The sequence below is a fragment of the Anolis carolinensis genome, chromosome 2 (genome assembly GCF_035594765.1).
Source record: "Anolis carolinensis isolate JA03-04 chromosome 2, rAnoCar3.1.pri, whole genome shotgun sequence".
In the NCBI taxonomy this organism is placed as follows: Eukaryota; Metazoa; Chordata; class Lepidosauria; order Squamata; family Dactyloidae; genus Anolis; species Anolis carolinensis.
This window is the reverse complement of record NC_085842.1, coordinates 207,655,586-207,682,591: the sequence shown is the minus strand read 5'-3', so window position 1 is coordinate 207,682,591 and position 27,006 is coordinate 207,655,586. Positions and strand designations below refer to the sequence as shown.

At 39.6% G+C, this 27,006-nt stretch overlaps 1 protein-coding gene across 5 annotated transcripts in view; it reads left to right on the top strand.

The window, feature by feature from the left end:
• The window catches only part of atf7 (activating transcription factor 7), a 130,071-nt gene that overhangs the window by 16,330 nt on the left and 86,735 nt on the right, over nucleotides 1-27,006 (top strand). For 3 of the 5 annotated variants that reach the window (XM_062971612.1, XM_062971611.1, XM_062971614.1), the window contains exon 2: nucleotides 21,788-21,847. In XM_062971612.1, the coding sequence (XP_062827682.1) occupies nucleotides 21,800-21,847 (48 nt within the window). In that variant the 5' untranslated portion in view covers nucleotides 21,788-21,799. Of the gene's footprint in view, nucleotides 1-21,782; nucleotides 21,848-27,006 lie in introns of all 5 variants that reach the window. The other 2 variants (XM_062971610.1, XM_008103650.3) reach the window with 1 other exon arrangement.

Sequence of the window (27,006 nt, the reverse complement as noted above, 5' to 3'; positions counted from 1 at the left end):
TATTATTATTATTATTATTATTATTATTATTATTATCCCCTAAATGCATTTTAAAGCATTTTTTAAAAATACCCCCATCCCGTGGAGCGGGTGAGCTCCCACTGGTAGCCCCAGCTTCTGCCAACCTAGCAGTTCAGAAACATGGAAATGTGAGTAGATCAGTAGGTACCGCTCCAGCGGGAAGGTAACAGCGCTCCATGCAGTCATGCCGGCCACATCATGGGGTCGTCTATAGACAACACCAGCTCTTCGGCTTAGAAATGGAGATGAGCATCAACCCTCAGAGTCAGACACGACTAGACTTATTGTCAGTTGAAAACCTTTACCTTTACCTAGCCTTCTCTACAAAAAAGTGTCGGACATGACTTAATATCAAAGAGAAACCTTTACCTTTTAACTTTACTCCTGCCCCAATTGGTATGGACCTTCTAGCTTCAGTAAGAACTGATCATAGTTCCTGGACTTGGAGTAGTTGACCCCCTCTCATCTAGACCAATGAATCCCAGGAATCTACACACCCACAGAAATAAATTATACTCATGTATATTCTCATGTATAAGTTGGCCTCATGTATAGGTTCAGGGCACATTTTGAAGCCAGCATTATGGATTTTGATATGACCTGTGAATAAGTCAAAGGTTGTGATGCAGCCAGTACTGAATTTTGTATAAGGGATTCCCAACCTGTATGTAGCAGCATTAGAAATAAAACACAGTGTTATAATCATATTTTTTCTGAGAGTATAATCTGCGAAAATCTGAACATATAGAAATCATCTCGAGCAGCTATTATGCAATAATATAGAGGTCGAACTTTGCATGATTGTTGTTTCACAATCTCAGCTGATTGAAAAGATACTGTCATTGCAGTAACAAGATAATTAGTATTGGACTTCATTGTCCAGGTGAAAACATATGTGCTAGGAACAATATTTTACCCTCTTGGAAAATAGGTAATTAATTAAAAGCTGAGAAAGTTATTCTCTAAAGAACATATTGGCTAACAAAATGATGCTAGAAATTTTTTTAACATTAAAATGAGGCAGACACTTATGTATTAAATAACTCTTAGGCTCTTTAGTTTCTTCTTAATCAATGCCAAACTGTGATAAAGAAATTTAACTTTTATTGGTAATACAGTATGAGCCCTGTATCTGTGTGGGGATATTTTCCTGAACTTACCATGGAAACAGGGAACTGGATGATAGCAAATAAATGACTTCTGGCAGATGTTACCATAGAGTTCTTTTGGAAGACCTAGAAAAAAATTGCTAGGATTTCCAGTGTGCCACTGTGGAAACCTTTTGTGGAAGCATACCATAGAACTGTTTGGAGGACTCTGAAATTTCTTGGAGAGAGCATACTTTGTTGGATATAGACAGGTGAAACTACGAATACTTGTACTAGAATCATATTGTATGTCTAAACTAACAAAACATGGTTGTGACTGACTTGCAAATTAAGAATCCTATTTAAAATGGGGTTGTGTTGATTATTCTTTGGCACTATGATGTCCCATTACATCTATTGTCTCACTTCCGCAGTTCAGTGAACCTGGAGACTTGGATGTTACATGAAAAATAAAAGCAGAAGAGTAGCTGCAAGCATACATTTGCTAGTGGATTTCTCTCATCCCTCGCCAAGGGAATGCAGCTCTCAAAAAGAAAAAGACTTCTCACTATCATTGTTGCCTTCTTCATTTTTTGATATACAGTAGAGTCTCACTTATCCAAGCCTCGCTTATCCAAGCCTCTGGATAATCGAAGCCATTTTTGTAGTCAGTGTTTTCAATATATCGTGATATTTTGGTGCTAAATTTGTAAATACAGTAATTACAACATAACATTCCTGCGTATTGAACTACTTTTTCTGTCAAATTTGTTGTATAACATGATGTTTTGGTGCTTAATTTGTAAAATCCTAACCTAATTTGATGTTTAATAGGCTTTTCCTTAATCCCTCCTTATTATCCAAGATATTCTCTTATCCAAGCTTCTGTTGGCCCGTTTAGCTTGGATAAGTGAGACTCTACTTTAATGCATATTTTTGTTTAGTAATATCAATTAAATCTAAAATACCTCATAATATTAATAAATATTTAGTTCCATATCCCATTAAAACAGAGATGTAAGTGTTCTTGTTTCTCACATAAGCATTCATTGAAAGGGAGTAGAATGGAAAGTCTTCTAGTGGGTAGGCAGCACAATTGAAATTGTTGGTAATAGTCATTCAGAAGTCTTGAAAATGCACTTCCCAAAATTTGCAGTCCCACTATTACTGCTGGTCAACATCTTGCCCTCAAGGAAACCATGTCTTATCTAAATATTTATTAATAAAAAGTACTGCATGCTAATAACACTATATAACAACATTTGAAATATTTTCTGTTCCTGGTTTGAAAGTTTTATTTCTTGTTTAATTGTGCAGAACTTACTTTGAAAGTAGTTGGTATATTCCAGAAACTTCATTTCTGCAGCTGCCACAAGCTCGGTTTAATTGGTTGAGACTCTATGAGATAGTCATATGTGCTGCAGGATGTCCCACAAAAACAAAGTTTTTGCAGTTTAATACACTTTCCCCCTCTTTTTATAATATAACCAATTAGAAAATGACATTCATAACCAGGAACAAACATAGTATAATAGATAGTTTTAGTCTGTTGTTGCCTTCTCTTCAAGAACATCAGCTGTCAGTATGTTCCTGGCTTCAAACTCTTACTTATTGTTCTTTGACCCAATTTTAGCACCACTTTAAAGTGGTATTTAAAATTTGTTCCTTATGTTTTTAAACAGTGTCTTCTTTGCATTCCATTTTATATCAGCTAGAGAGCCTTAGTGGAGAAAATAATAATAAATATGTTACATAAAAATAAGTAAATAATTATTTTTGGGATACTAGCTTCGGTTTATTATTGTTGTGCATTAATTAAACTTTGCTGTAAACTTTATTAAGGCTCACTGTTACATTTTAAAAAATACCATTACATATATTTCTAAAGATAAAGCAACTGATTTGGCATATTATTTGCAATTCGGCACTAGCTTTCTATCATACATTGTGGTAAAACACAATTTGATTTGTATGGTTTAACAGTCAAAAAGCCTACTAAATAAACTGAAAGGAAACTTAGTACTAAAAAACTATGCTTCTGGCAACCCAGGCAAGCCATCAGATTTTTGTATCCTTTGGTACCAAGGGAAGCTTGGCTGATAAAGAGTCAGTCAGTTGGCCTGTCTACCACAGTACAAAATGCCGACATATTATGTGAAGTACTTATTCTGGGACCTTTTGCAAAATACAATTTTGATATAAAATCTGAAACCCTTTTTTCTCACGGAAATATTTCACCAGCTAATTATTCCTCTGATCAGAACTTTGCTGAAAACTGGAAATACTGTGTAGTCAAAATATCACACACACAAATGGCTCACTTGCTGTCCTGCATAGCAGAGAGAAGTTGAATGAAAGATTCACATATTAGAACTCAGGCGTAGCTCTCCGAAGCGGCCTCCTCCTCAGCGGGAAGCCCTGCTGTTCAGAGTTATAAACCTCTTTGCACTGATAAAGGAGTTTGACTCCTTCCTCTGCTAAGAGAAGCACAGCTGGGCTTCCATCATTTCTCTTGAGTCATTTGTGTTCATATAACTAGCTGGAGGTTCTTGAGTTGAAGAGGATTTGTGAGAGAAACTCCAAGAAAGAATTTTGTTTCCTTTCCCCGTGAAAGGAATGCTTCCTACTGCATGTGACATTTCAGGAGAGGAAATACATTTAGGAGCTCACTGTAGGCAAGCTGGTCCACTGCTGCCTCACCTTCATGCACAGAGGGAGTTCTCATGTATAACTGAACATGTGTACTACAAGTTTGCATAATATGCAGGCCTGTATTGTTAAACTCTACAGACAGCAGCCATCCAGGCAGCATTCTTTTCCTAGACATAACTGGAGATTCCTGGTATTTCGTGGTAATCTTTGTCAGAGTACTAATATGGCCTGTTCACTTTCCTGGTTAACATATTTTTTTCAAACACAGGCACCAGTCCCATGGATATAGGAATTGTATTTTATATCTATGGTCAAAAATATGCTTTAGCCCCAAAGTACAAACTGTTGTTTTTGACTTTTAAAGCCCTACATGGCTTGTATCCAGGTTATCTAGAGGATCGCCTTCTCCCACACAACCCATGACCCTTAAGAAACTGACTCCTCTGGTGGATGCTTACTTCAACCAGCCAGAACCCTTCTGGCGATGGTCACCTAGAGGACCTTTTCACCAGCTGCCCCTAGACTGTGGAATGACCTGTCAGAAGAGCTCTGACAGCTGTTGGAATTCAAAACATAACTGAAGATGTTTCTCTTTTGGCAGGCCTATCCAGTCAGTTTTAACTTGTGAATTTTAACTTGCATTTTATCAGTAATTTTAATCTGCAGTTTCCCTGTGAATATGTGTTATATGCATTTTAATAGTGTTCTGCTTTATTGTATTGTATTGTACTTTGCCTTGAGCCATGAGAAGAGGCAGGTAATAAATCATCATTATCATTACAATCTCTAACAAAACCTCTCACAGATCCCACAAATTCATGGAAACCTAATTAAGAAATCCTGGTGTACTCTGACTGGCAGCAATTCTTGATTTCAGCATATCTTGATTTCAGTAAGGCTTTCGACAAGATCCCCCATGACCTTCTTGCAAGCAAACTAGTTAAATGTGGGCTAGGTAATGCTACTATTAGGTGGATCTGTAATTGGTTAATCAACCATACCCAAATGGTGCTCCCCAGTGGTTCCACTTCATCCTGGAAAGAATTGACTAGTGCAGTGCCGCAGGGTTCGCTCTTGGGCTCAATACTGTTCAACATCTTTATTAATGGCATGGATGAAGTTTTAGAGCAGTGGTTCTCAACCTGTGGGTCCCCAGGTGTTACAGCTTACAACTCCCAGAAATCCCAGCCAGTTTACCAGCTGTTAGGATTTCGGAGAGTTGAAAGCCAGAACATCTGGAGATCCACAGGTTGAGAACTACTGTTTTAGAGGGCATACTTAACAAGTTTTCAAGTGACACCAAATTAGGAGGGATCCAGAGGACAAGTATGAATTCAAAATGACCTTAACAGATTACAGAACTGGGCCAAAACTAACAAAATGAATTTCAACAAGGATAAAGATACGATACTACACTTGGGCAGAAAAAAATGAAATGCAAAGATACAGAATGGGTGATATCTGGCTTGATAACAATCCATGTGAAAAAGATCTTGGAATCTTTGTGGACAACATTTAATGCCATTAGACATAGACATACAGACATGAACACAGAGGCTATTTAACATTTTCCAGCTTCTGGCTTCCTGGGAGTATGCTTGATTCCGGCCATAGGAGGAGCTGATTCTTCATCATCCACTGTGACACCAAGTCCTTGATGGAGTGCAGTGTTCCCTCACTTATCGCGGGTGTTCTGTTCTAGGACCACCTGCGATAAGTGAAAATCCGCGAAGTAGGGACTCTATATTTATTTTAATCAATACTGTATAGCCTCCCTCCCTCTTTTAATGTACAGTACGTACTGTATTTCTGAAGCCATGGCTATCAAGCTGCAGCGGGCTTGGTGCATGAACTTGGAGGCAGGGCCACCTCTGCCAATGCTCCACATGCACCCTGCTGCCAATGCACCCCGCATGTGTGCAGAGCATTGGCGGCGGGGTACACGCAGAGCATTGGCGCTGGTGGCGGGGTGCACGTGGAGCATTGGCGGCACCAGAGTCAGCGCCATGTATGGTGACACCGTCCAGAATGGGGCCCTCAGGGATCCAGCCAGGGCAGGGGAGGAAAGAGGCCTGCTGCTCGGCTGGTCCGGGCCCTCGGAGCCAGGCCCTCCTTTGTGGTGGTTTTTGAGGCACAGGCCAGGCCTGTTGGCGCTGCCTGCAGGCGGCTGAGGAGGACAGGACAGGCCAGCTGCATGCCTCAGCCGGGGCCTGCATCTGAGAAAACCCACGAAATAGCGAGTCCGCAAAAAGCGAACCGCGAAGTAGGGGGGGGGAGCACTGTACTTCCTCATTGTTCCGCACGCATGCTGCTGGCCATTTTTATGGTGATATAAATTAGTTAACTTAGCCTTCCTGCATAAAGCGGCCCCTAAATTTTCCTACTTGAGAGATGCAACTGTCTTTCGGATTGCTTAGGTAAACAATGAGCTAGGCTATTTAATGGTCAGGCACTCAATCTGACCTGGGCTGGTTTCACACTCATGACCTCTCGGTCAGTAGTGATTTATTGCAGCTGGCTACTAATCAGCTGCACCACAGCCCGGCCTCTGAGTGGTTCTCAACCTGGGGAGAACCACTCATCTCACCAGATTGACATCTCCCCAGGTGTTTTTGGCCTTCAACTCCCAGAAATCCTAACAGCTGGTAAACTGGCTGGGATTTCTGGGAGTTGTAGGCCAAAAACATCTGGGGACCCCAGGTTGAAAACCACTGGTCTAAATTGAGAGAAGTCATTGTGCCTTTGTTTTCTGCTTTGGTTAGACCTTACCTGGAATACTGTGTCCAATTTTGGGCTCCCCAGTTTAAAAGAGGGATTGACAAGCTGGAAGGTGTCCAGAGGAGGGCAAAAAAAACCATCAAAGGTCTGGAGACCAGGCCCTATGAGGATCACCTTAAAGAACTGGGCATGTTTAACCTGCAGAAGAGAAGGTCAAGAGGAGACATGATAGCCATGTATAAACACATAAAAGGATGTCATGAGGAAGAGGGGGCAGGCTTGTTTTCTACTGCCCTGAAACTAGGACTCAGAGCAATGGGTTCAGATTACAGGAAAGGAGATTCCACCAGAACATTAGGAAGAACTTCCGGACTGTCAGAGCTCTTCAGCAGTGGAACTCTCTGCCTTGGAGTGTGGTAGAAGCTCTTTCCTTAGAGGCTTTTAAACAAATGCTGGATGGCTATTTACCAGGGGTTCTTGGATTGTGCTTTTCCTGCATGGCAGGGGGTTGGACTAGATGCCCCATGTGGTCTCTTCCAACTGTATTATTCTATGGTTCTAATTCTCAAAGGTTTCAAGTGGGCATTTTTCAAGCTCTATTCGGTGAAGCTGGAGTTGAAACTTGGAATGGTTTGCATGCAGTGCATAAGCTCTGCAGCAAGAGGTTTTGTGGTGAGAGAATAAAATGTGCAGTACTTCTGAATGTATTGCTGCACAATGGTATGTTTTTGAGACAGATGGAGGATACATAATTGGGTATTTTTGTATATTCTATAGGATAGATGGGGTTGTATCTAACCCCATTCATGGATTAGTTGGTGGTAGTCAATATTTTTTCCTAGGTGCTTGAGAAGCTACAGTGAGCATTTTACTGAATGGTGCTTCCTCTGAAACATTGTTAAGGAAAAATTTTAAAGCATACATTTCCTTCCTGGCATTTTTTAAGTCTGGGTTTTATTGTTTTGTACAATAGTCTGTGTCTCATTGTACATGCTTTTTGATAGCTAAGGAAGAAAGTTTCTTTATTTGGCATTGTAGTCAATGCTTCCTTAGCATGCAGTGAAGTGTAGTATTTCTGTCTTGTAATTTTTCTTGTTGCCAAAAGCATGCTCTGTATTACTTAGAATAGTAAAAAAAAGTATCTGCTAATACAGAATATGTGACTTAATTCTAGTAGCCTTATTACTCTTAATGACATTTGCTTCCCCCATGTATGTTTTTTATGTTACCATAGTATGTTATCACTGCTATGATTTAGCATAGTGTCTCAAATAAGTAGGGGTCTAAATACTAACGGTATTCAAAGATGACGCTGAAGGTGTATATCAAGAAAGCTAGCCCATTTTGACATCCAGAACTTGGATTTTGATTTGGGAAAGTTACAAAAAGAGTTTAATAATACAATTTTTATTATTTGGTTTGTGTAGTCAGCATCCAGGCCTCAAACTGATTCCAGAATTTTCAATGTAATCATCTCCACAGTGAAACCACTTTCTTCTATATTGGATTGAAACTGCATTAAATGGTCAGTGTAGATGGGGCCTAAGTTAACAGATGTGGAACAGTTTTATTACTCTGTGGAATATTCCACCCAGAGAGAAATATTGTTGAACCTTGTAAATTACAGGATCATATTTTATAGTGGACTTATAATTTTTAAAATGCTCAACTTCCCCCCTAAAATAGTTTTCCTGTAATCATAAATCCCTGAGATTCATAAATGCCTACAAAGAAGTGCCCCAGATTCAAAGCTTGGAAAGATTCCTATTTTGGACTACAGCTCCCCAAACCCGACCCCCCCCCCCTCCCCAGTTTGGCAGAGGGAACAGACTCAGTATGGGCACACGTCTTCTGACCTCTCTTGTGTGTTTTATTGGCCTTCATGAAAATTTCCTTTAATACAGGTGTCCTTCAGGAATGGTGTGTGTGTGCCTGCCTGTGTGTCGGGAGTGGAGCAAGCCTGGCGGCACAGTTTATCTCTCAGGATTATGATTATATACAGCAGCTTGAAATCTCTTGAAAAAAAAAAAGTGCTTGAAAGAGGCACAGTAAAAGTTTTCATTTGACTGTTATAAAGCCTACATTAAGAACTACAGAATCAGATGAAAAGAAATATGTAAGCCTTGAAGCTGTAAATGAGATAGCTGACAGCGGGCAATAGTGTGGAACTGGTTTGGATGTCCCAGGAATTGGTACTTGCGATTGCTCCTGGCTAGTGACAGAGCAGTCCTTTGAAATATTGGCTTCCTTAAGAACCTTTAGGTCATGCCTTGGCCCAGCCAGAGGCAGCCGTTGAAGTTTCTGAGGGAGAGTATTGTATACAACTCTTTGAAGTTGGAAGTTTTGCTTATTTGACATTTGTTTTTATTGGAATGAAAAATGGGCTTTTCTTGCTGTAAAATGTGGTGTCGTTTGCAAGTTCTTTTTAAAAAGCATACCACTCATTTCTTCCATGAAAGCACCTTTGAATGGCAGCTTTGGTGTTCTTTTGTGCTTTGTTTCCCAAAAGGTAATGATAACTGGAAGAGATCACTTCCCATTATTTTTAATATCCTTCATTCTGTTTTCTCTGCCCATGTTCCCTAGCACAGTGTAAGAACTCTCAGCCTTCTTACCTGCAAGATACCATAGGATCTGATTGTTTATTACATTTTGGATTTGCCTGATTGGACTCTGTGGAGCATAGACATCCAAGAAAGGTTGTTTTTGGATTACAGTTAACATGAATGGTGGCCACACAGGTTAAGGGATTCCGGAAGCTGTTTAAAATAAATTTACATTTCTAGGCCCTAGTTAGTAGGTGTATGGAAGGAGATGTAAATGAGACAAGAGCAGGTGAAGAATAGATTTCAGAGACTAGATTTAATAAATAGAGTCCCAGAAGAACTATGGACAGAAGTCCACAACATTCTTCAGGAGGCGGCAACAAAGTACGTCCCAAAGAAGAAGAAAACCAAGAAGGCAAGATGGTTGTCTGCTGAGACACTGGAAGTAGCCCAAGAAAGAAGGAAGGCGAAAGGAAACAGTGATAGAGGGAGATATGCCCAACTAAATGCACAATTCCAGAGGTTAGCCAGAAGAGACAAACAACTACAGTAGAGTCTCACTTATCCAAGCCTCGCTTATCCAAGCCTCTGGATAATCCAAGCCATTTTTGTAGTCCAATGTTTTCAATATATCATGATATTTTGGTGCTAAATTCATAAATACAGTAATTACAACATAACATTACTGTGTATTGTACTACTTTTCTGTCAAATTTGTTGTATAACATGAAGTTTTGGTGCTTGATTTGTAAAATCATAACCTAATTTGATGTTTAATAGGCTTTTCCTTAATCCCTCCTTATTATCCAAGATATTCGCTTATCCAAGCTTCTGATGGCCCGTTTAGCTTGGACAAGTGAGACTCTACTGTATTTTTAAACAAGCAATGCATGGAAGTGGAAGAAGACAATAGAATAGGAAGGACAAGAGACCTCTTCCAGAAAATCAGAAACATCGGAGGCAAATTTCAGGCAAAAATGGGCATGATCAAAAACAAATATGGCAGGGACCTAACAGAAGCTGAAGTGATCAAGAAAAGGTGCCGAGAATATACAGAAGATCTGTACAGGAGGGATAATAATATAGAGGATAGCTTTGATGGTGTAGTGAGTGGATTAGAACCAGACATCCTGAGGAGTGAGATTGAATGGGCCTGAAGAAGCATTGCCAATAACAAGGCAGCAAGAGACGACGAGATTCCAGCTGAGTTGTTTAAAATCTTGGAAGATGATGCTGTCAAGGTGATACATGCCATATACCAGCAAATATGGAAAACTCAAGAATGGCCATCAGATTGGAAAAAATCAATTTATATCCCCATGCCAAAAAAGGGAAATGCTAAAGAATGCTCCAATTTCCGTACAGTGGCACTTATTTCCCATGCCAGTAAGGTAATGCTTAAGATCCTGCAAGGCAGACTCCAACAATACATGAAGCGAGAGTTGCTAGATGTCCAAGCTGGGTTTAGAAAAGGCAGAGGAATGAGAGACCAAATTGCCAATATCTGCTGGATAATGGAGGAAGCCAGGGAGTTTCAGAAAAACATTTACTTCTGCTTTATTGACTATTCTAAAGCCTTCGACTGTGTGGATCATAATAAACTGTGGCATGTTCTTGGTGGTATGGGAATACCAAGTCACCTTGTCTGTCTCCTGAGGAATCTGTATAAAGACCAAGTAGCCACAGTAAGAACAGATCACGGAACAACAGACTGGTTCAAGATTGGGAAAGGAGTTTGGCAGGGCTGCATACTTTCACCCTACCTATTCAACTTGTATGCAGAACACATCATGCGATGCGCAGGACTTGACAAATCCAAGGCCGGAGTTAAAATTGCCGGAAGAAACATTAACAACCTTAGATGTGCAGATGATACCACTCTGATGGCGGAAAGTAAGGAGGAGCTGAGGAACCTTCTCACCAAGGTGAAGGAAGAAAGTGCAAAAGCCGGGCTGCACTTAAACATCAAGAAAACCAAGATCATGGCAACCAGACCGATTGATAACTGGCAAATAGAGGGAGAAAACGTGGAGGCAATGACAGACTTTATATTTCTAGGCGCAAAGATCACTGCAGATGCAGACTGCAGCCAGGAAATCAGACGATGTTTACTTCTTGGGAGGAAAGCAATGGCCAACCTCGATAAAATAGTGAAGAGGAGAGACATCACACTGGCAACGAAGGTCCGCGTAGTGAAAGCAGTGGTATTCCCCATAGTAACCTATGGATGCGAGAGCTGGACCATAAAGAAGGCTGAGCCAACGAAGATAGGTGCTTTTGAACTTTGGTGCTGGAGGAAAATCCTGTGAGTGCCGTGGACCGCAAGAAGATCCAACCAATCCATCCTCCAGGAAATAATGCCCGGCTGCTCACTGGAGGGAAGGATACTAGAGGCAAAGATGAAGTATTTTGGCCACATCATGAGAAGACAGGAAAGCTTGGAAAAGATCATGATGCTGGGGAAAATGGAAGGAAAAAGGAAGAGAGGCCGACCAAGGGCGAGATGGATGGATGGTATCCTTGAAGTGACTGGCTTGACCTTGAAGGAGCTGAGCACGGCGACGGCCGACAGGGAGCTCTGACGTGGACTGGTCCATGAGCCCACGAAGAGTCGGAAACGACTGTGCGATTGAAGAATAAGAATCTCAGCTCCTATTGTCTTATTCAATTTGATGGTCCATATCAGCTCCATCCTACTTTCCAGCTGGAAAAGCACCCCACCCCACACACAAACACACTTACATACCTCTGTGATGCTCTTTTCCATTCTTAGCTGGCAATTCCTGGAAATCCTGTCATTTCAATTTTCCCTCTTCTGCTATCTTGAGAGTAAGTCTGATTCTACTCTTTGGGACTGATGTATCAGTACCTATGCCTTTAGATGACACTCCGAAAGTATACTAGTGATTTGTCAAAGAGAGCATTGTGAAAATAAGAAAAAGCTCAACATTTTAAAACATTCTCTGAAAAGGAAGGGAGGAGTAGGGACGCTGTCACATTTGCTTATCATTCTTTATCCACTTGTACATTGTATCAGTGTGCTTTCTTGCAGTGGATTCTTTATCCAGTTGCCAAAGTAGCAAAACTAGGAAATTTACTACTGAAAATTGTACATCATGAACAGAATGAAATTAAAAAGGGATTTCAGAAATGAAAGCTCCATTGTGATTGAAGACAGGATATGGGACACAGCTCACAAATGAGTTAAGTTTGTTTAAAGTAGCCCTCCTTTTGGCACAGGAGTGGACCTGGTGAGCTAGTTGGTAACTATTATTGGTGTAAACAGTCTCGAAAATGTCCAGTGTCAGTTATTGGCTTTGGATGAAAAAAATAATCTTCCTTCTTCATAGGTGAATTAATTTGAGGATCCTGTTTTTAATTCTCCCTTTTGGTAGGAGCAGACATGGATTAGGATACAGTACAATCCCCGTGTCCATGGAACCAGTAGTTGCAGTTTCATTTACCAGTGCCTGACAAAATACGGCATTTCCAGGCATTTTCTAGGTTCTCCAGGTGATTCTATCAGATGCTTATGCCAGAAGTTGACTATAAAGTTTCTCTGGAGAACCTAGTGTTGCCTAGAGAGGTGTCCTCTGTAGGCATTTCATAGGTTCTCTAGTGCAACTCTGTGGTATACCTCCACTGGAAGTCATTTGTTCAATAGGCTTCTCTGTTGCCCATGGTTTTATGTATCCACGTGAAGTCTTAGAACATGTCCCCCATGGATATGGGCATAGTGTACCATATTTGTGACTCAGGTAATTAGAAATGCAAGTTTTGATAAGCCAGAAATGGCATCCATCTATTTGCCTACTCCTGGTTTAGACATTCTGTAAACTTCAATTTAGGGTGCCTTTTGATAGCAGCTTTAATACTTTAGTGTGAGTTGTGTTCGCTGTATAGCTGGAATGTAGAAATACAGCCCCACAAGGCATCTGTCATGGGCTCTCAATGACCATCCCCTTTTTGGACAAAAAGAAATAAAATGTCATGGATGAATTGTGTCTCCTGCAAACTTGAAAGAGTGGAGGCTACACTCCCCACTACCTCTGATAAATTTTTGTCTTGGCTGATAACTTTGGCAATTTGGGCAGATCCAGGGCAAGAGGTATCACGGAACAGAAAATCTCCCACCTTCTTTTATCCACCCATGTTTCTTATCTCTGGTTTATAGATTGATAAAATTGACTTCCTTTTACCCTAAACATTTTAATAACCCCTCATTTAGACAGTGTTTCAGTTAAATGGTTATACAAAGGAGCTGTTTTTGTTCAGATTTCTAGCACATCAGCCAAGCTGACTTCCAGGATATTCCATTTTATCCTATTTTATTTTCCAACTCATACTTAGCCTTCCATGCCTATTGAGCATATCTAGTAAGTCTCAGTATGTTTGGATTTTTCTTTTTTAAAATGTCCCATGTAGATTTTTGAAAAAGCCAGGTTTTGCTGACATTGGTGGTTTCCCTGGTTATGCTTTTATTTTTCTTTTGTTTCTTATTGGTCATGTTGTGGCTACTGTCCCATCACTATTCACCATTTTAGTTCACAGAAGGAGTAATAAACATTGCTTGCACTGTTCAACATTAAGCAAACTAAGTTTTCAGCCTCCGTTTTTAACACCACATTGCACCGACAATAGAAGAATGGATTACTAAGGTGATTGAGCCAGCCAATTGTCAAATTAATGAAAGTCAAATGAAGACTTTTTGAGCAATAAGAAATCTAACATTTGTAATATTTTCGAACATTAACAAAGCTAGCAATGTCATAATCTGTCCTGATGGTTGTTAGTAATTAGCATGATTGTTTAGTCAAATCTATGGTGGTAAAATAATATTTTTTTCTCATTACAGTTAGGATGGGGTGGGGGGCAGAGTCCTACAGGGCTTTTGTTATGTCTTCACCTCCTTTTCCCCATCTTTTCTTTTGTCTGCTTTTATCTGCCTTTTCTTTTTTAATGTATATAAATTAATCAGTTAAAAATCCACACCAAACCTCATTATTAATATGTTTCTCAAATCTGAATAGTGCTTTTCCTCTAGAGCTGAGCAATAACATGTACGTATATTTGGCTTGTTAAACTCACTCACATGCAATGTGATGATGTATGGAGAAAGCATGAGGATGTTGGTCTCACAGTAATTTACATGATTTGCTAAACCAAAGTGGAAAAGAAAATGAGTCAGGAGTTCTTTGCTTTACTAGGAAGTGTGCATTGCTCTCTGTCCTACCTTCACTTCAGCCTCTGACTCATCCGTTGGATGTGTAAACAAAGTGGATTATGAGCTTTATGTCCCGGTACAACCAGTCACTTGTGGTAGCATGCCTTCTGCTTCCCCATGCCATCTATGAATCAGACATGAGTTCTCATCCCTTTTTAAAAATAGAATTGTGTATATAGCCTCCAAGCACTGGAATATTTCCCCCCATGTTTTAGAAGGTGGATTTAAAAGTTGTTTATACAAGTTAACTTTCCTTTTGGTCTCGGTGGGTGTTACGTCCCCACCCCCTCAAAAAAAAGTTGAAGGAGAATTGACACTTAGCAGAAATTATGAGTGAGGCTTGAATATTTGCGTTCTGACACTGCAAAATATGGTGATCAGGGCTTTGATTACTGCAAGATCTGGTAACCAGAGATGCAGGTATCATTAAATAGAGCCTGTTGGTGGAAATGGGTAATATTGGGATTTGTTGATGAAAAGGGATAATGTTGGGTTTTAAAATAAAACTGTGGTTTCATTTTAAAATCCATTTCAAAATGGATTTTAAATATTTTTCAGGAAATTCAATAAAGCTTTCATGGAGTCCAGTTTGGGAACTGCTGGTTTAAGAAATAGCTTAATAAGGCACTGAGAAAAAAAATAGAAACAGTCCCAGATTTCCCCGTAAAGATTGAGTATGCTATATCAAGAAAACCAGTATTTCCAATACTCCAAAATCCAGAGATGTTCACATGGGTTGCTAATATAGGGGCACCTTTGTTTTCTGATGGTTCACTATAAACTTTGTTTCACGCAAAAATTATGAAAAATATTGTATAAATCTACCATTACGCAATGTCCATAAGTTGTATAAGAAACGTAATGCATTTAAGGTTTTGATTTTAGTCTCAAGATATCTCATTATATACATATGTGCAAATACAAGTGTTGTGGTTGACTTTGATTTATGCCAGCTCTATGAATGAATATGTATATTATGTACTTATATTCAAATACAGGTGTTCAAATATCCAAAATGTTCCAAAATCCAAAGCAATTCTGGTTTCCAAGTATTTCAGATAAAGGATACTCAACCTGCTTTAAACCAAAATAACCTACTTTTGAAATAAATAGTTATGTGTACTTAACATTGCAGTGCCAATAAGGGACATCGTTATCAGAAAATATAACACATTGTGGGTTGGGTTTTTACTTGTAACATCTGATTTCCAAGCTTTGGATAGAACAGAAATAGTTACTGAAAACAAGCAAGGGATTTTATCTGTTTCCCTGACATGTGTGCAAATTATCAGAAGCATCTTAACTTAAAAATGGCAGGAGTAGAGAATGTGTTGATACTCCATTTATTTTGATCTACAGACTGCTGAATCTCTTACTGACCATCTGTATAGGGCTGATGAGAACTATAGGGTGAAAATATCTGGAATGACAAATATTTTCCACCTTGCTGTAAAGAAAAATCTTAATAAGTGGAAGGAATCACAACAATCTTTGCTGATACCAGAATGATTCACTGATGGGTATAGAGGGAGGATTGTGTCACCCTGTTCAGATGTATGTAAATGTGAGCCAGTCCTTTAAAAGCTCAAAGTTGTGTGTGTCTCTAGCAATAGTAGCTGGCAGCTCAGGCAAAAAAAAAAAAAAAAAGACCCGATTCTGTAAGAGCAAATACATTTTATTCTCAAATATCCAAACATAAATCATGTTCTGTTACTACATTTGAGCTCAATTGAAGCAATTTAATTGGATTGGATTAGGTGTAATCTTGCTATATTGCTTAAATGAGCACACACATTTAATATACTTCACATTTGAAATGAAATCTCTGACAATATGAAGGAGGGGTATTTTTTTCTTTTTTAAAAATGTGACTTTTAAATGGAACTGCCAGTTTGTCAGTCCTCTTTGCAAAAGGTAGATTCTATGTGGCAGTATACAGCAAAAGATATCTTACTGGTCAGTGTGTTTCCTGCTCTCTCATGGGGAAAGACACCAGTGTTGTTGTTTGTTTTAAAAAGAAACATGAATCTAGGATGCCATCGAGTCTTAAACACACCCATTTTGCGGGTCTAGATTTGGCAAAAAGTGTGTCTTAGAATCGGTAGAATACAGTATTTTGATGTTCAAGGTCACATGCCCTAGATCAGTATTTCTCAAACTCTGCTCCAGAGAATTTCTGCTCCAGCAGAATTTGAGAAACACTGCCCTAGATGTTCAGTGCTATAGCCTTAAATCTTTTCTGTAAAAGCTATCTCTAAATTTCTTTTGTGTATGAAATATAGCAGCTTTGAAGCTAGTGAAATCCTAGGGCAGGTACTGAATATGTACCCCCAGCCCCATACATAAGTTGTAGATATCACCCAGAAGTACTTGGTGTGAAAGCAGAGGCCACTATGTGCTTACCTTCAGCTCTGCACAGACAGCAAGCATATGAAGCATGCTGACATACTTCTCAGGCCTTTGTGTATTCCCTGACTCCTGAACAATTCTTTATCCAAATTTCAGCAGAAATATGAATGATGTGAGTGAAATGCACTGTTTGATTTGAGAGCTGCCTTTAGTTTGTAATGTTTGAAAGCACTCTGAATTATGCTGTCTTATAGTAGGGCATGTGTTGTCACATAAAACTTTGAAACCTTGTGCGCCTGCAGGCTTTGCGAAATTAGCTGGGTGTATATATATATATATATGTGTGTGTGTGTGTGTGTGTGTGTGTGTGTGTATGATTTTTGGAAAAAAAGGTTCAGGCAATTCTTGTAAATCCCACTGGTCTTCTTAAAGCTTGTGACTTGTGAATATTGCCTCTGGGTCAGCCTCCGAAGGACTTATCTTAAGACCTTTACATAAACACCTTTTTGGAAGCACACAACATTGCTGTACTCAGGTTATGTCAGTTTTAAATAGAAAATAGTCATTAAGTGGCTGTTTTATGTCACATGGAGCTGAGGCCCATGTGCATGTATGTGTGTATTAGAGAAGTAGAACTTTCTTTGCTGGTAATGCCCAATCTTGCCAAACCTTTTGCTCAGGACACTAAAGGAAAATGGAAAAAGCAAACTTGTATGAAACAAGACTGAAATGTAAGTTGAATTCTCAGTTATAAGGGATTTTAGTTGATTCATTTTTAAAGAGACAATCTTACATACTTTACAAACAAAATTGCCCAGATGTGCTTTAGCTTGAATGCTATGGTTGATACAGGCCCGCTGAATGTAACTTTGGTTCTTGCTTGTTCTGTGTTATTTTTTTTCAGTTTGTGCAGCTTGAAGATGTGGATGTAGAATGGTCAGATAAGGGTGAACGAAGTGGATAAAGGGAGCAGAAAGTGTCTCAACACAGGCCGATCAGATTCCATTGCCTAAAAAAAGGCTGTGGGAAGGACTTTACTGGAAAAAAACCCACCTTCCCTGAAACCAACCAGTAATAATTACTGGCTAGTGTACAACAACCTTTTGAGCAAATTTCTGATGATCTTCCAGCTTTAGGTGTTTTTCAGATAATATGGTTTATTTAGATCAGGCATGGCCAAACTTTGGCCCTCCGGGTGTTTTGGGCTTCAACTCCCAAAAATTCCAGCCAGTTTAGTGGCTGTTGGGAATTGTGGCAGTTGAAGTCGGAGTGCCGAAGTGTGCCCATGCCTGATTTAGAGCAATTTTTGTCTGACTTCAGACCTGGATATGGGATGGTTAGCTTTGGTTAGTTGGCTTGTACCAGGAGCTAGGTGGGGAAAGAGGTGTTTTCCTTTTGGTTCGCCTTGAGCTGTGAATGGCTTTTGATGCCATTGGTGGTAACCTTCTGTGCTGTCTCTTTCTTTTGGGACTTTGCACCATTGAAGGGAAGTCATAGGGAAGAGGGAGCAAGCTTGTTTTCTGCTGCCCTGCAGACTAGGACACGGAACAATGGCTTCAAACTACAGGAAAGGAGATTCCACCTGAACATCAGGAAGAACTTCCTCACTGTGAGAGCTGTTCGACAGTGGAACTCTCTCCCCGGGGCCGTGGTGGAGGCTCCTTCCTTGGAGGCTTTTAAGCAGAGGCTGGATGGCCATCTGTCGGGGGTGCTTTGAATGCGATTTCCTGCTTCTTAGCAGGGGGTTGGACTAGATGGCCCATGTGGTCTCTTCCAACTCTACTATTCTATGATTCTATGATTCTATTGTTTTTTAGTAGTCTCAGTCTTTCTTCGAGGAGTGAATTGAGAAAAACTTCCAAGAATTAAGAACAAAGGAAGCTGTTTGGCCAGTCAACCAGTTTTCCATTGTCAATAATAGATTGAAGGGGGATGAAGAAATTCCAGAAAGGGCAAATGTGTCCCTGGTCAATTGAAAGATTCAGCCTATGATCAGGCGAGTTACTTCTTCTCCTGAAATCTCATGCTTGTAGCTCAAGTGTACTCCTGAACCCAACCTAAGCCAGGATGCCCAATTTTCTGAGATAGCTAAGAGTGCCTTGGCACAGTGAAAATGAGTGCACTGGTTACGTCAATGTCTGGAGATGTTTGATCTTGCTGAAGTGACACCTGCCTTGATTATGTACAGTTTAGATTATTACAATATACTGTAAACTGGTCTGCTTTGGAGCCCCCGGACAACTGTGACTAGGCAACGAACTGAGACTAGTTGCAGAAAACATGCAGCTGTCCTGTTACAGTAGCTTCACTGGCCCCTTTCCAAGTACAATTCAGGGTTCTTGTTATGTCCTATAAAATTTTTATGCATTGGGTCTGGACTATCTGATATTCTGGCATCCTTAAATAGGGCTTTCGTGCAGAAGAGTGCCTGATGAGGACATGTGAGAAGGCCTCTTCAGTGGACTTGGACTGCTCCCAGGATGTGGAGCCTTCTTCCATGGGACACTGGGTTGGCTCTCCTTTTGCACTTCCGCTTTTCTTCTCCTGACAGACAAGACCCTTCAATTTAAACAGGCTATTGACAATCAACTCAATATTACAGAAGGGCCATTAGATAGGGAGTATTGTTCTTATGGTTTTAAACTGATTTATGTTAATGCTATTTTAATAGAATAGTATATTTTGTTTAAAGCTTTTATTATAACCAATTTTAAGACTGTTGTATGGTTTGACTTGCCTTGGGTCTAACATTGGAGGAAAAATGGGATTGAAATGAAATGAAATGTATATTATAGCCAAGTGAATTGTTTATTTGAACATTTGAGCTGCATACCTGTGGTTTTGGTTGTCACTACATTATGATCAGTACTTTACTTCCTGTCTCACACAGTTTTTAGGTGTTTTTGTCAGTATTCAAGGCCATGTTCTTGATCATGCATGATGTCAGTTTGCTAGAGCTAATTGTAGTTTGAATCAACCTTCTAAACAAGATTGCAAGCCATAGTTTAATTGGATTTATGAAACCACTTCTCATGCAGTTCAAATATTGAAGCTATAAGGAAATCTATGAAGTTAAGAGAAGAGAAGGAAAAGGAAAGTGAACACTAGGATTCCTACATTGTGTCTTGGAATACAACCACCCAAATGTGGCCACCATCAATACTCACCAAATTAGCTCTGAGGGCAGTATTTTTCAGTAAATACACCAATTTGCAAAGAACGATTGCTTCAGTGATACTTCACTTAGGAAGGAAAAATGAAATGCAAAGATACAGAATGGGGGACAATGCCTGGCTTGACAGCAGTATGTGTGAAAAACTTGGAGTCCTTGTGGACAACAAGTTAAACATGAGCCTACAATGTGATGCGGCGGCGAAAAAAGCCAATAGGATTTTGGCTTGCATAAATAGTGGTATAGCGTCTAGATCCAGGGAAGTCATGCTACCCCTCTATTCTGCCTTGGTCAGGCCACACCTGGAATACTGTGTCCAATTCTGGGCACTGCAGTTGAAGGGAGATGTTGACAAGCTGGAAAGCATCCAGAGGAGGGCAACTAAAATGATCAAGGGTCTGAAGAACAAGCCCTATGAGGAGTGGCTTAAAGAGCTGGACATGTTTAGCCTGCAGAAGAGAAGGCTGAGAGGAGACATGATAGCCATGTACAAATATGTGAGGGGAAGTCATAGGGAAGAGGGAGCAAGCTTGTTTTCTGCTGCCCTGCAGACTAGGACGCGGAACAATGGCTTCAAACTACAGGAAAGGAGATTCCACCTGAACATCAGGAAGAACTGCCTCACTGTGAGAGCTGTTCAGCAGTGGAACTCTCTTCCCCGGACAGTGGTGGAGGCTCCTTCTTTGGGGGCTTTTAAGCAGAGGCTGGATGGCCACCTGTCGGGGGTGCTTTGAATGAGATTTTCCTGCTTCTTGGCAGGGGGTTGTAATAGATGGCCCATGAGGCTTGTTCCAACTCTACGATTCTATGATTCTAATGTACCTTGTATTCAATCAGGTTCAAACTAGTGTATTCTAGATCTTGAATTCACAAATTCTAATAATGTTTATATGTAAAGCAGCCCTAGGAGAATTTGTGTTTCCAAATAATCATTTTTATCTGTAATTGCCTCATTTTGCTAGAAGAACATTTGTCAGCTTCTAACAGGACTCAAACTGGGAGATGATTAAAATATAAACAGTCACAGTGTGTTAATGTGGCAAATTCCCTGAAGAGATGTTTGCTTTATTACAGATTTTTAAATCCCACTATTAAACAGTTGTTGTTAGAACTATTATTTCTGGAGTTTACATGATAGGGGGTTGTTTTATTTACCTTTTTATTAATAAGAATAGCTTCATTTACAATATAATAGAACTGAAGTTTTGTTATCCTTGGCTATAGTCAGTGACAATCCATTTTTACCACCCGTTTTGCAATTTTCCACAAGGGAGCTATATGATGGCCTTGTAAAATGGAGTACCATTCCTATAATCCCTGTATTAATTACATTTTTTTAGATTTCTCCCACTGGAAATATCACTGGTGCATCAAGATGACTTGAATGTATTTCCTTATGCTTTATCTCTATGTGGCTGCATGTGTGTAGATTTAATCTAAACGTGGAAATAGGTAGGAGATAAAGCTGCAGCAGGCCATGGTCTCTCACTACTCATATGACTGGCTTCAAATATCTCCATGGGTATCACAACTAGGTTTACCCTTACGGTCTGCTCCTCAGTGATAATAGTGCACCAGAGTCTCTCAAGTGAAAGTGTGTCTTTAATAAAATCCAAGGGGCATAGTGGTAGCCAGGGTGAGAATTATTGCATCAATATGCCTTCCAGGAGACATCATTATGACCCTCTACTCTTCCATTGCCACCACTAATTAACATCCTTATTTACTTGCCAAGAAATGGAGTGAGTCTGCAATGGATCCAAGTGGTGGGGTCATATCTATGCAACAAGATGGCGGGCAAGAATTATTCCACCCTTTCTTGGCATGAGTAGGAAAGAGACTTGTTCCCACGGATTCTTTTGAGCCATTTCTGCCCCCAAGCACCTGTGTCATTGCTGCTAATGAACTGTTTTCCTAAATAGTACTGTACCATCAGTACTTTGCCTTCTTTGTTGGCTTATTTAACATATTTTTCTTCTTTTCTCCCCCTTCCTTTTTTTTGTCTTGCGTAGTTCAGTAGTTGAAAAATATGGGAGACGACAGGCCATTTGTGTGCAATGCCCCAGGCTGCGGACAGGTACGTTTACAGTATACTTTATTGCGAGTGTGTCGTTGTGAATCAAAGTGGCTGTTTTATCACTAAGGGAAAGAGTTTAAAGCCAGTGTTTTACGTGATCACTGAAGGTAATCAGATCGGGGGATTTGCAGTGTGTAAATCCAAGTTACGAGCAAGTTCAAAGGCTCCAAAGTAATGAAATTCACTTGGCTTTTGTGATGTAGTGGTGTTCTGAAACGTTCTCCCTGTCACAACTATGGAATTCAGAGGAATAAAGTGCTATACTGATCTCCCATAAATATTATTTGACAATATAACTGGGTTTCTTTTTCCTTGAGACTTATTTAACCTGAGAAGATCCCTCACATATGTCAGCTGTCCTACCATATTTTTGAAAATAATCTTGAGATTATTTTACTGTTATCTATTTATTAAATGTGTGTGTTGTTCCATAGTTGGATATGCTTGAGCAATGTACAGTAAAATGCCATAATACAAACAATAAAGCAAAGAACATGGGCAGCAAAGAAAAACAACTACTTCTGCTTAGAATCCTAGATTCATTCAAAGGAGATGCTCCTTGTGTGAGCTGCTAAACTTCAGGGATTTGTTTGGAGCTTCTAGGATAGCCCTTAGCACTCCTTTGGGTTACTTATGAATCTCATGATCTCAGGACATTTATCTTTTGCTTTTGGGTAAGCATTTTTGTTTTCACATGGAGAAATAACCTGACTCATAAGTGAAGTTCCATGGTTTGAGTGATTTTCTTACCAGGTTTTGCAAGAAGGCGGGTTCGGCTAGAGACCTTAATCTTTTTGTTAGATTTAGTTTGAACTAACTAGATGAAACAATGTTGAAACAATGGCATTTGAAAATATATTTCCTGCCTTGCAGGGTGTTGGACTTAATGGCCCCTGTGGTCCCTTCCAACTTAATATTCCGTCAGTCTGTGAGTCACCATTCAGTGACTGATTCAACAAGTCTGTCTAGTTGGGACCAGTTGAATTCTGGCCTAAGTACTCTGGATCCATGGTTCACTGGGTCTGTTTTACTCCAATGTGTGCCTGCAAGCCAAGGTCAAAGGGAGTAGTTTCTTACATGTTTAGATGCTCTGCCAGGGAATTATACTTTTATGTGAGTGTTCCTATTTCTAAGGTATTTAAACATCTTTAAAAGAGAGCAAACTTTAAGTACACACATTTAGCAACTCTTAGACTGGTGTAGGAGCTCACATGAGAAGTAAGCCTCCTTAAGATAAGCAAGGCTTATTCTTGTACTTTTGTCTTAGTAGCTAAATTGAGATTAGTAGCTTTTTTACTGTATGTTAGGATACAGTAAGTTCTGTGTTCTGCCATTTGCTTATCTATAGAAAAAAATATGAGAGAATGGCAGTAGATATTCCATGGTACATTATCTTTTGCAGATAAAAGCAACTGGAAGAAAATGGAATCATATGCAATGGCTTGGTTGTATCCAATCTGAAATACAAAATTCTCTCTCCCCCCCTTTTTTTAAAAAAGCCCTGTCCAGTGAAACTTTTTGCTAAGATATTATTGTACTCTAGTGGCCGAAAAAGAGGACCATGATACGGATGCATTGTCCAGTAGCCTGCATTCACACTGTGGGCACACTGTGAAATGCCAGTGTTGGTTTAGTGCCATCCCTTGTGGTCAAATGTGGTTGACACTGAACTAGGCAGTCTGCTACTGGGTGACAATAATTTACTTTCCAGTGGAGAGTTCACATGAGAAACTAGTGAGAGTAGACTGTTCTGCTAATGGAACAGTAAGTTTTCTGCCACCTTAAAGACAAAGAAAGTATGTCATAGTGCGGACAAACTTTTGTGGCACAATCTACTGTTTTTAATGTATAAAGAATGGATGTTTAAGGTGCCATAAGTCTATTCATTGTGCTTTTTGCAATAGACTAATAAGGCTGTCTCCATTGAACAATAGACTGTTGAGCTTCAAGGTCACCTGAACAATTGTACAACTTTGCAGTAAATCAAGGCTGCTTTGTGTGGCAGGTGTGTCTGTTGAAAGTTTGTTCCAGCATATCTCTAAATGTGTTTTCGTTGTGAAGATACCTGTATGTAAATACATAGCCAGAACAGTGTTTTTGTGGCCAGGACATCAAATCATCAATATGCTGGGAAGATGTGTCCAGTAAAACATTGTTTTTAGGCATTGAATTTTTGCCTATTTACTGTAAGCCGCTTTGAGTCTCCTCGGAGAGAAAGGCGGGGTAAAAGTGATGTAAATAAATAAATAAATAAATAAAAACTCACCACCATATATCCAACACATGTTCCTCTTGGAGAAGGGAGAGGGCCTTCTCCGCTGTGGCCCCCCGGCTGTGGAACTCGCTCCCCAGGGAGATTAGGCAGGCCCCTACCCTACTTTCTTTCAGGAAGAGCCTGAAAACTTGGCTATTCCAGAAGGCCTTCGTTGACTGATCCTTGTGGGATCATGTTATTTACCTATTAAGCAGTAGACCCTCTGGATTGTTTTTAGGATTCATTCAGCACTTTAAGTATTACACCTGCTGTATAATTATCCCTCCCTGATAACTTGATATTGCTTTGCACCTTGGCCTGGATCTTTTGACCCAAATCGGGATTTTAATATTATTGTGTATATTGACTTTTATGACTGTTTTTAATCATGTTGAAGTTTTACTGCTCGGTTTAATGTTTTATCTGATTTGTGCTGTTGTGTCTGGGCATGGCCCCATGTAAGCCGCCCCGAGTCCCTCCGGGGAGATGGGGCGGGATATAAGAATAAAATTATTATTATTATTATTATTATTAAATGTAGTTCTTCATTTTAAATATTGCAATGTTCATAGCATGATAAGCACCTTGGAAATGGATCTGCTTTATTGAGCATTTAGCTGCCTTCAAAGTACTGAGTTCCAAGATGGAACTTCTCTGCAGTTACAGCAGGGGACAAAATATCCAACCTACAGCAATAAATGGTATCCTTGAAGTGACTGGCTTGACCTTGAGGGAACTGGGAGGGCGACAGCCAATAGGGAGCTCTGGCGTGGACTGGTCCATGAGGTCACGAAGAGTCGGAAACAACTGCGTGAATGAAGACGACAGCAGTTCATGTCTACTCTTATTTATTTATTACAATATTTATATCCCGCCCTTCTCACCCAACAGGGGACTCAGGGCGGCTTACAATAAAACACACATATAAAAATTGTACAATGCACTATAAAACAGTTAAAATTATTAACTTGCATCGGACATTCATAAAACGCACTCTTGCATCTCCTTTGACTGGAAATTAAATTTTCATTTTCTAAAGTACACTGTATTGGGGTGAAGGCTCAAGACCATCTATCCTGCTTCAGAGGTGGAAGTAATTTAATTATATCTGTCAGTGTTAGTATGCTATTGCATATGGCACTGACCTTATATGGGGAAGTACAGGCTATCTTTTGGAGTCGTTTTGGGAATTAATGAAATAAGGGTTTGGTTTGCAGTTTGTGAAACATGGAAGAACACCTGAGCCCCAAGGGCTCCCTCTTATTTGTCTCTATATATGTTTTAAAGAAGATAAAAAGAAGAAATTAAACAGGTTTGAAATGTGGCCACACTCCATTTCTTCACTTGTTCTTGAAAAGTGGAAATAATGTGGCTATTTAATATTTTAGTCTTTGAGGTCTACAAGCATATATTTCAGTGTCACTGACTGATTGTTTAATTTCCAGTTCTTCCATTATTACTATTTTCTGAAAGCTGATTAGAAGGAGGATGGCCCAAATTTGATTGCTATCCTCTCTGCTCTACTATTCAAACCTCTGGGCTTTTAATGGGTCTGTAAACATGTTTTTGGTTGCTAGGTCTTTAATGGTTGTTATTTTTGGATTCCCTGCACGATCACTTCCCAGCAGTAAGCTTGGTGTGACACAGCTGAGATCTAAATGTACTGCATATGCTTCTTTTAAAATGATTCTACTGAAGGTCGTTTATCTCGTTTCTTTTCTAAGAGGACAGGTGACAAATCTTTACATTCCTCCCCATATTCTCTCCTCCTACCCCTGCCCTCTGCTCTAAAGTAGTTGCTCAACAAAAATGTGTCTCTTAAGGGGATTGGGGGCAGGAGGATCCAAGATTTTCTATGTTTAGGACTATATACAATCTGGAGTCACATTCATGGAGATGGTTGTCTTTATTTCAAATCAAATATACAAATGTTTGTTTGCCATTTCAGCTTTGTAACATTTTGGTTTGTGCCCTCATTGTGCCACTTGAAATTCCATTAGAGTTAATAGATAGTATACAACCTGATGCTAGAAAAAAAAATCAGTTCGTTCACAATGGATGAACTTTTTTCATTAAAAAATCCATATAGATTCCCAATTACATTAATGTGATTCTTTATCCCTCCATTCCAAAAATGCTTGCAGTTAGAGAAAACATTTATAAAACATGCTGGAAGATACAGGCTACCAGCATGTTTTCAACCAGAGTTTAAATATCATGTGTTTTAATAATTTACCCTGTTTCCCCTAAAATAAGACATCCCCAGAAAATAAGACCTAGTAGAAGTTTTGCTGAATTGCTAAATATAAGGCCTCCCCCGAAAGTAAGACCTAGCAAAGGTTTGTTTGGAAGCATGCCTGCCGAACAGAACACCAGAGCATGCAGGATTGGTAAATGTATGTACTATAGAGTGTTGTACATGGAAATAATGGTAGTAACAAGAAATTCTTGATAGGACTCAGTTTGTCTGGTTATGCTGATTTGTGATGACAACTACTGTACAGTATATAATAAATGTTCATTTTGTTTTGTTCAACAATAAATGTGAATTCTTCTTCATAGAAAAATAAGACATCCCCTGAAAATAAGACCTAGAGCATCTTTGGGAGGAAAAATTAATATAAGACACTGTCTTATTTTCGGGGAAACACGGTAGTGGAACTAGGTTGTTCATACAGGTCAAGTAAATAGTGGAATATAAAGTCTACTTCTGGATAAGGTAATAATAATAATAATAATAATAATAATAAGAAGAAGAAGAAGAAGAAGAAGAAGAAGGAGAAGAAGAAGAAGTAGTTTATTTATACATCGCCTCCATCTCCCCTGAAGGGGACTCGGGGCAGCTTACATGGGCCAAGCCCGGATAAAAACAAGAACAATATACAATACATCAATAGACAAAAAC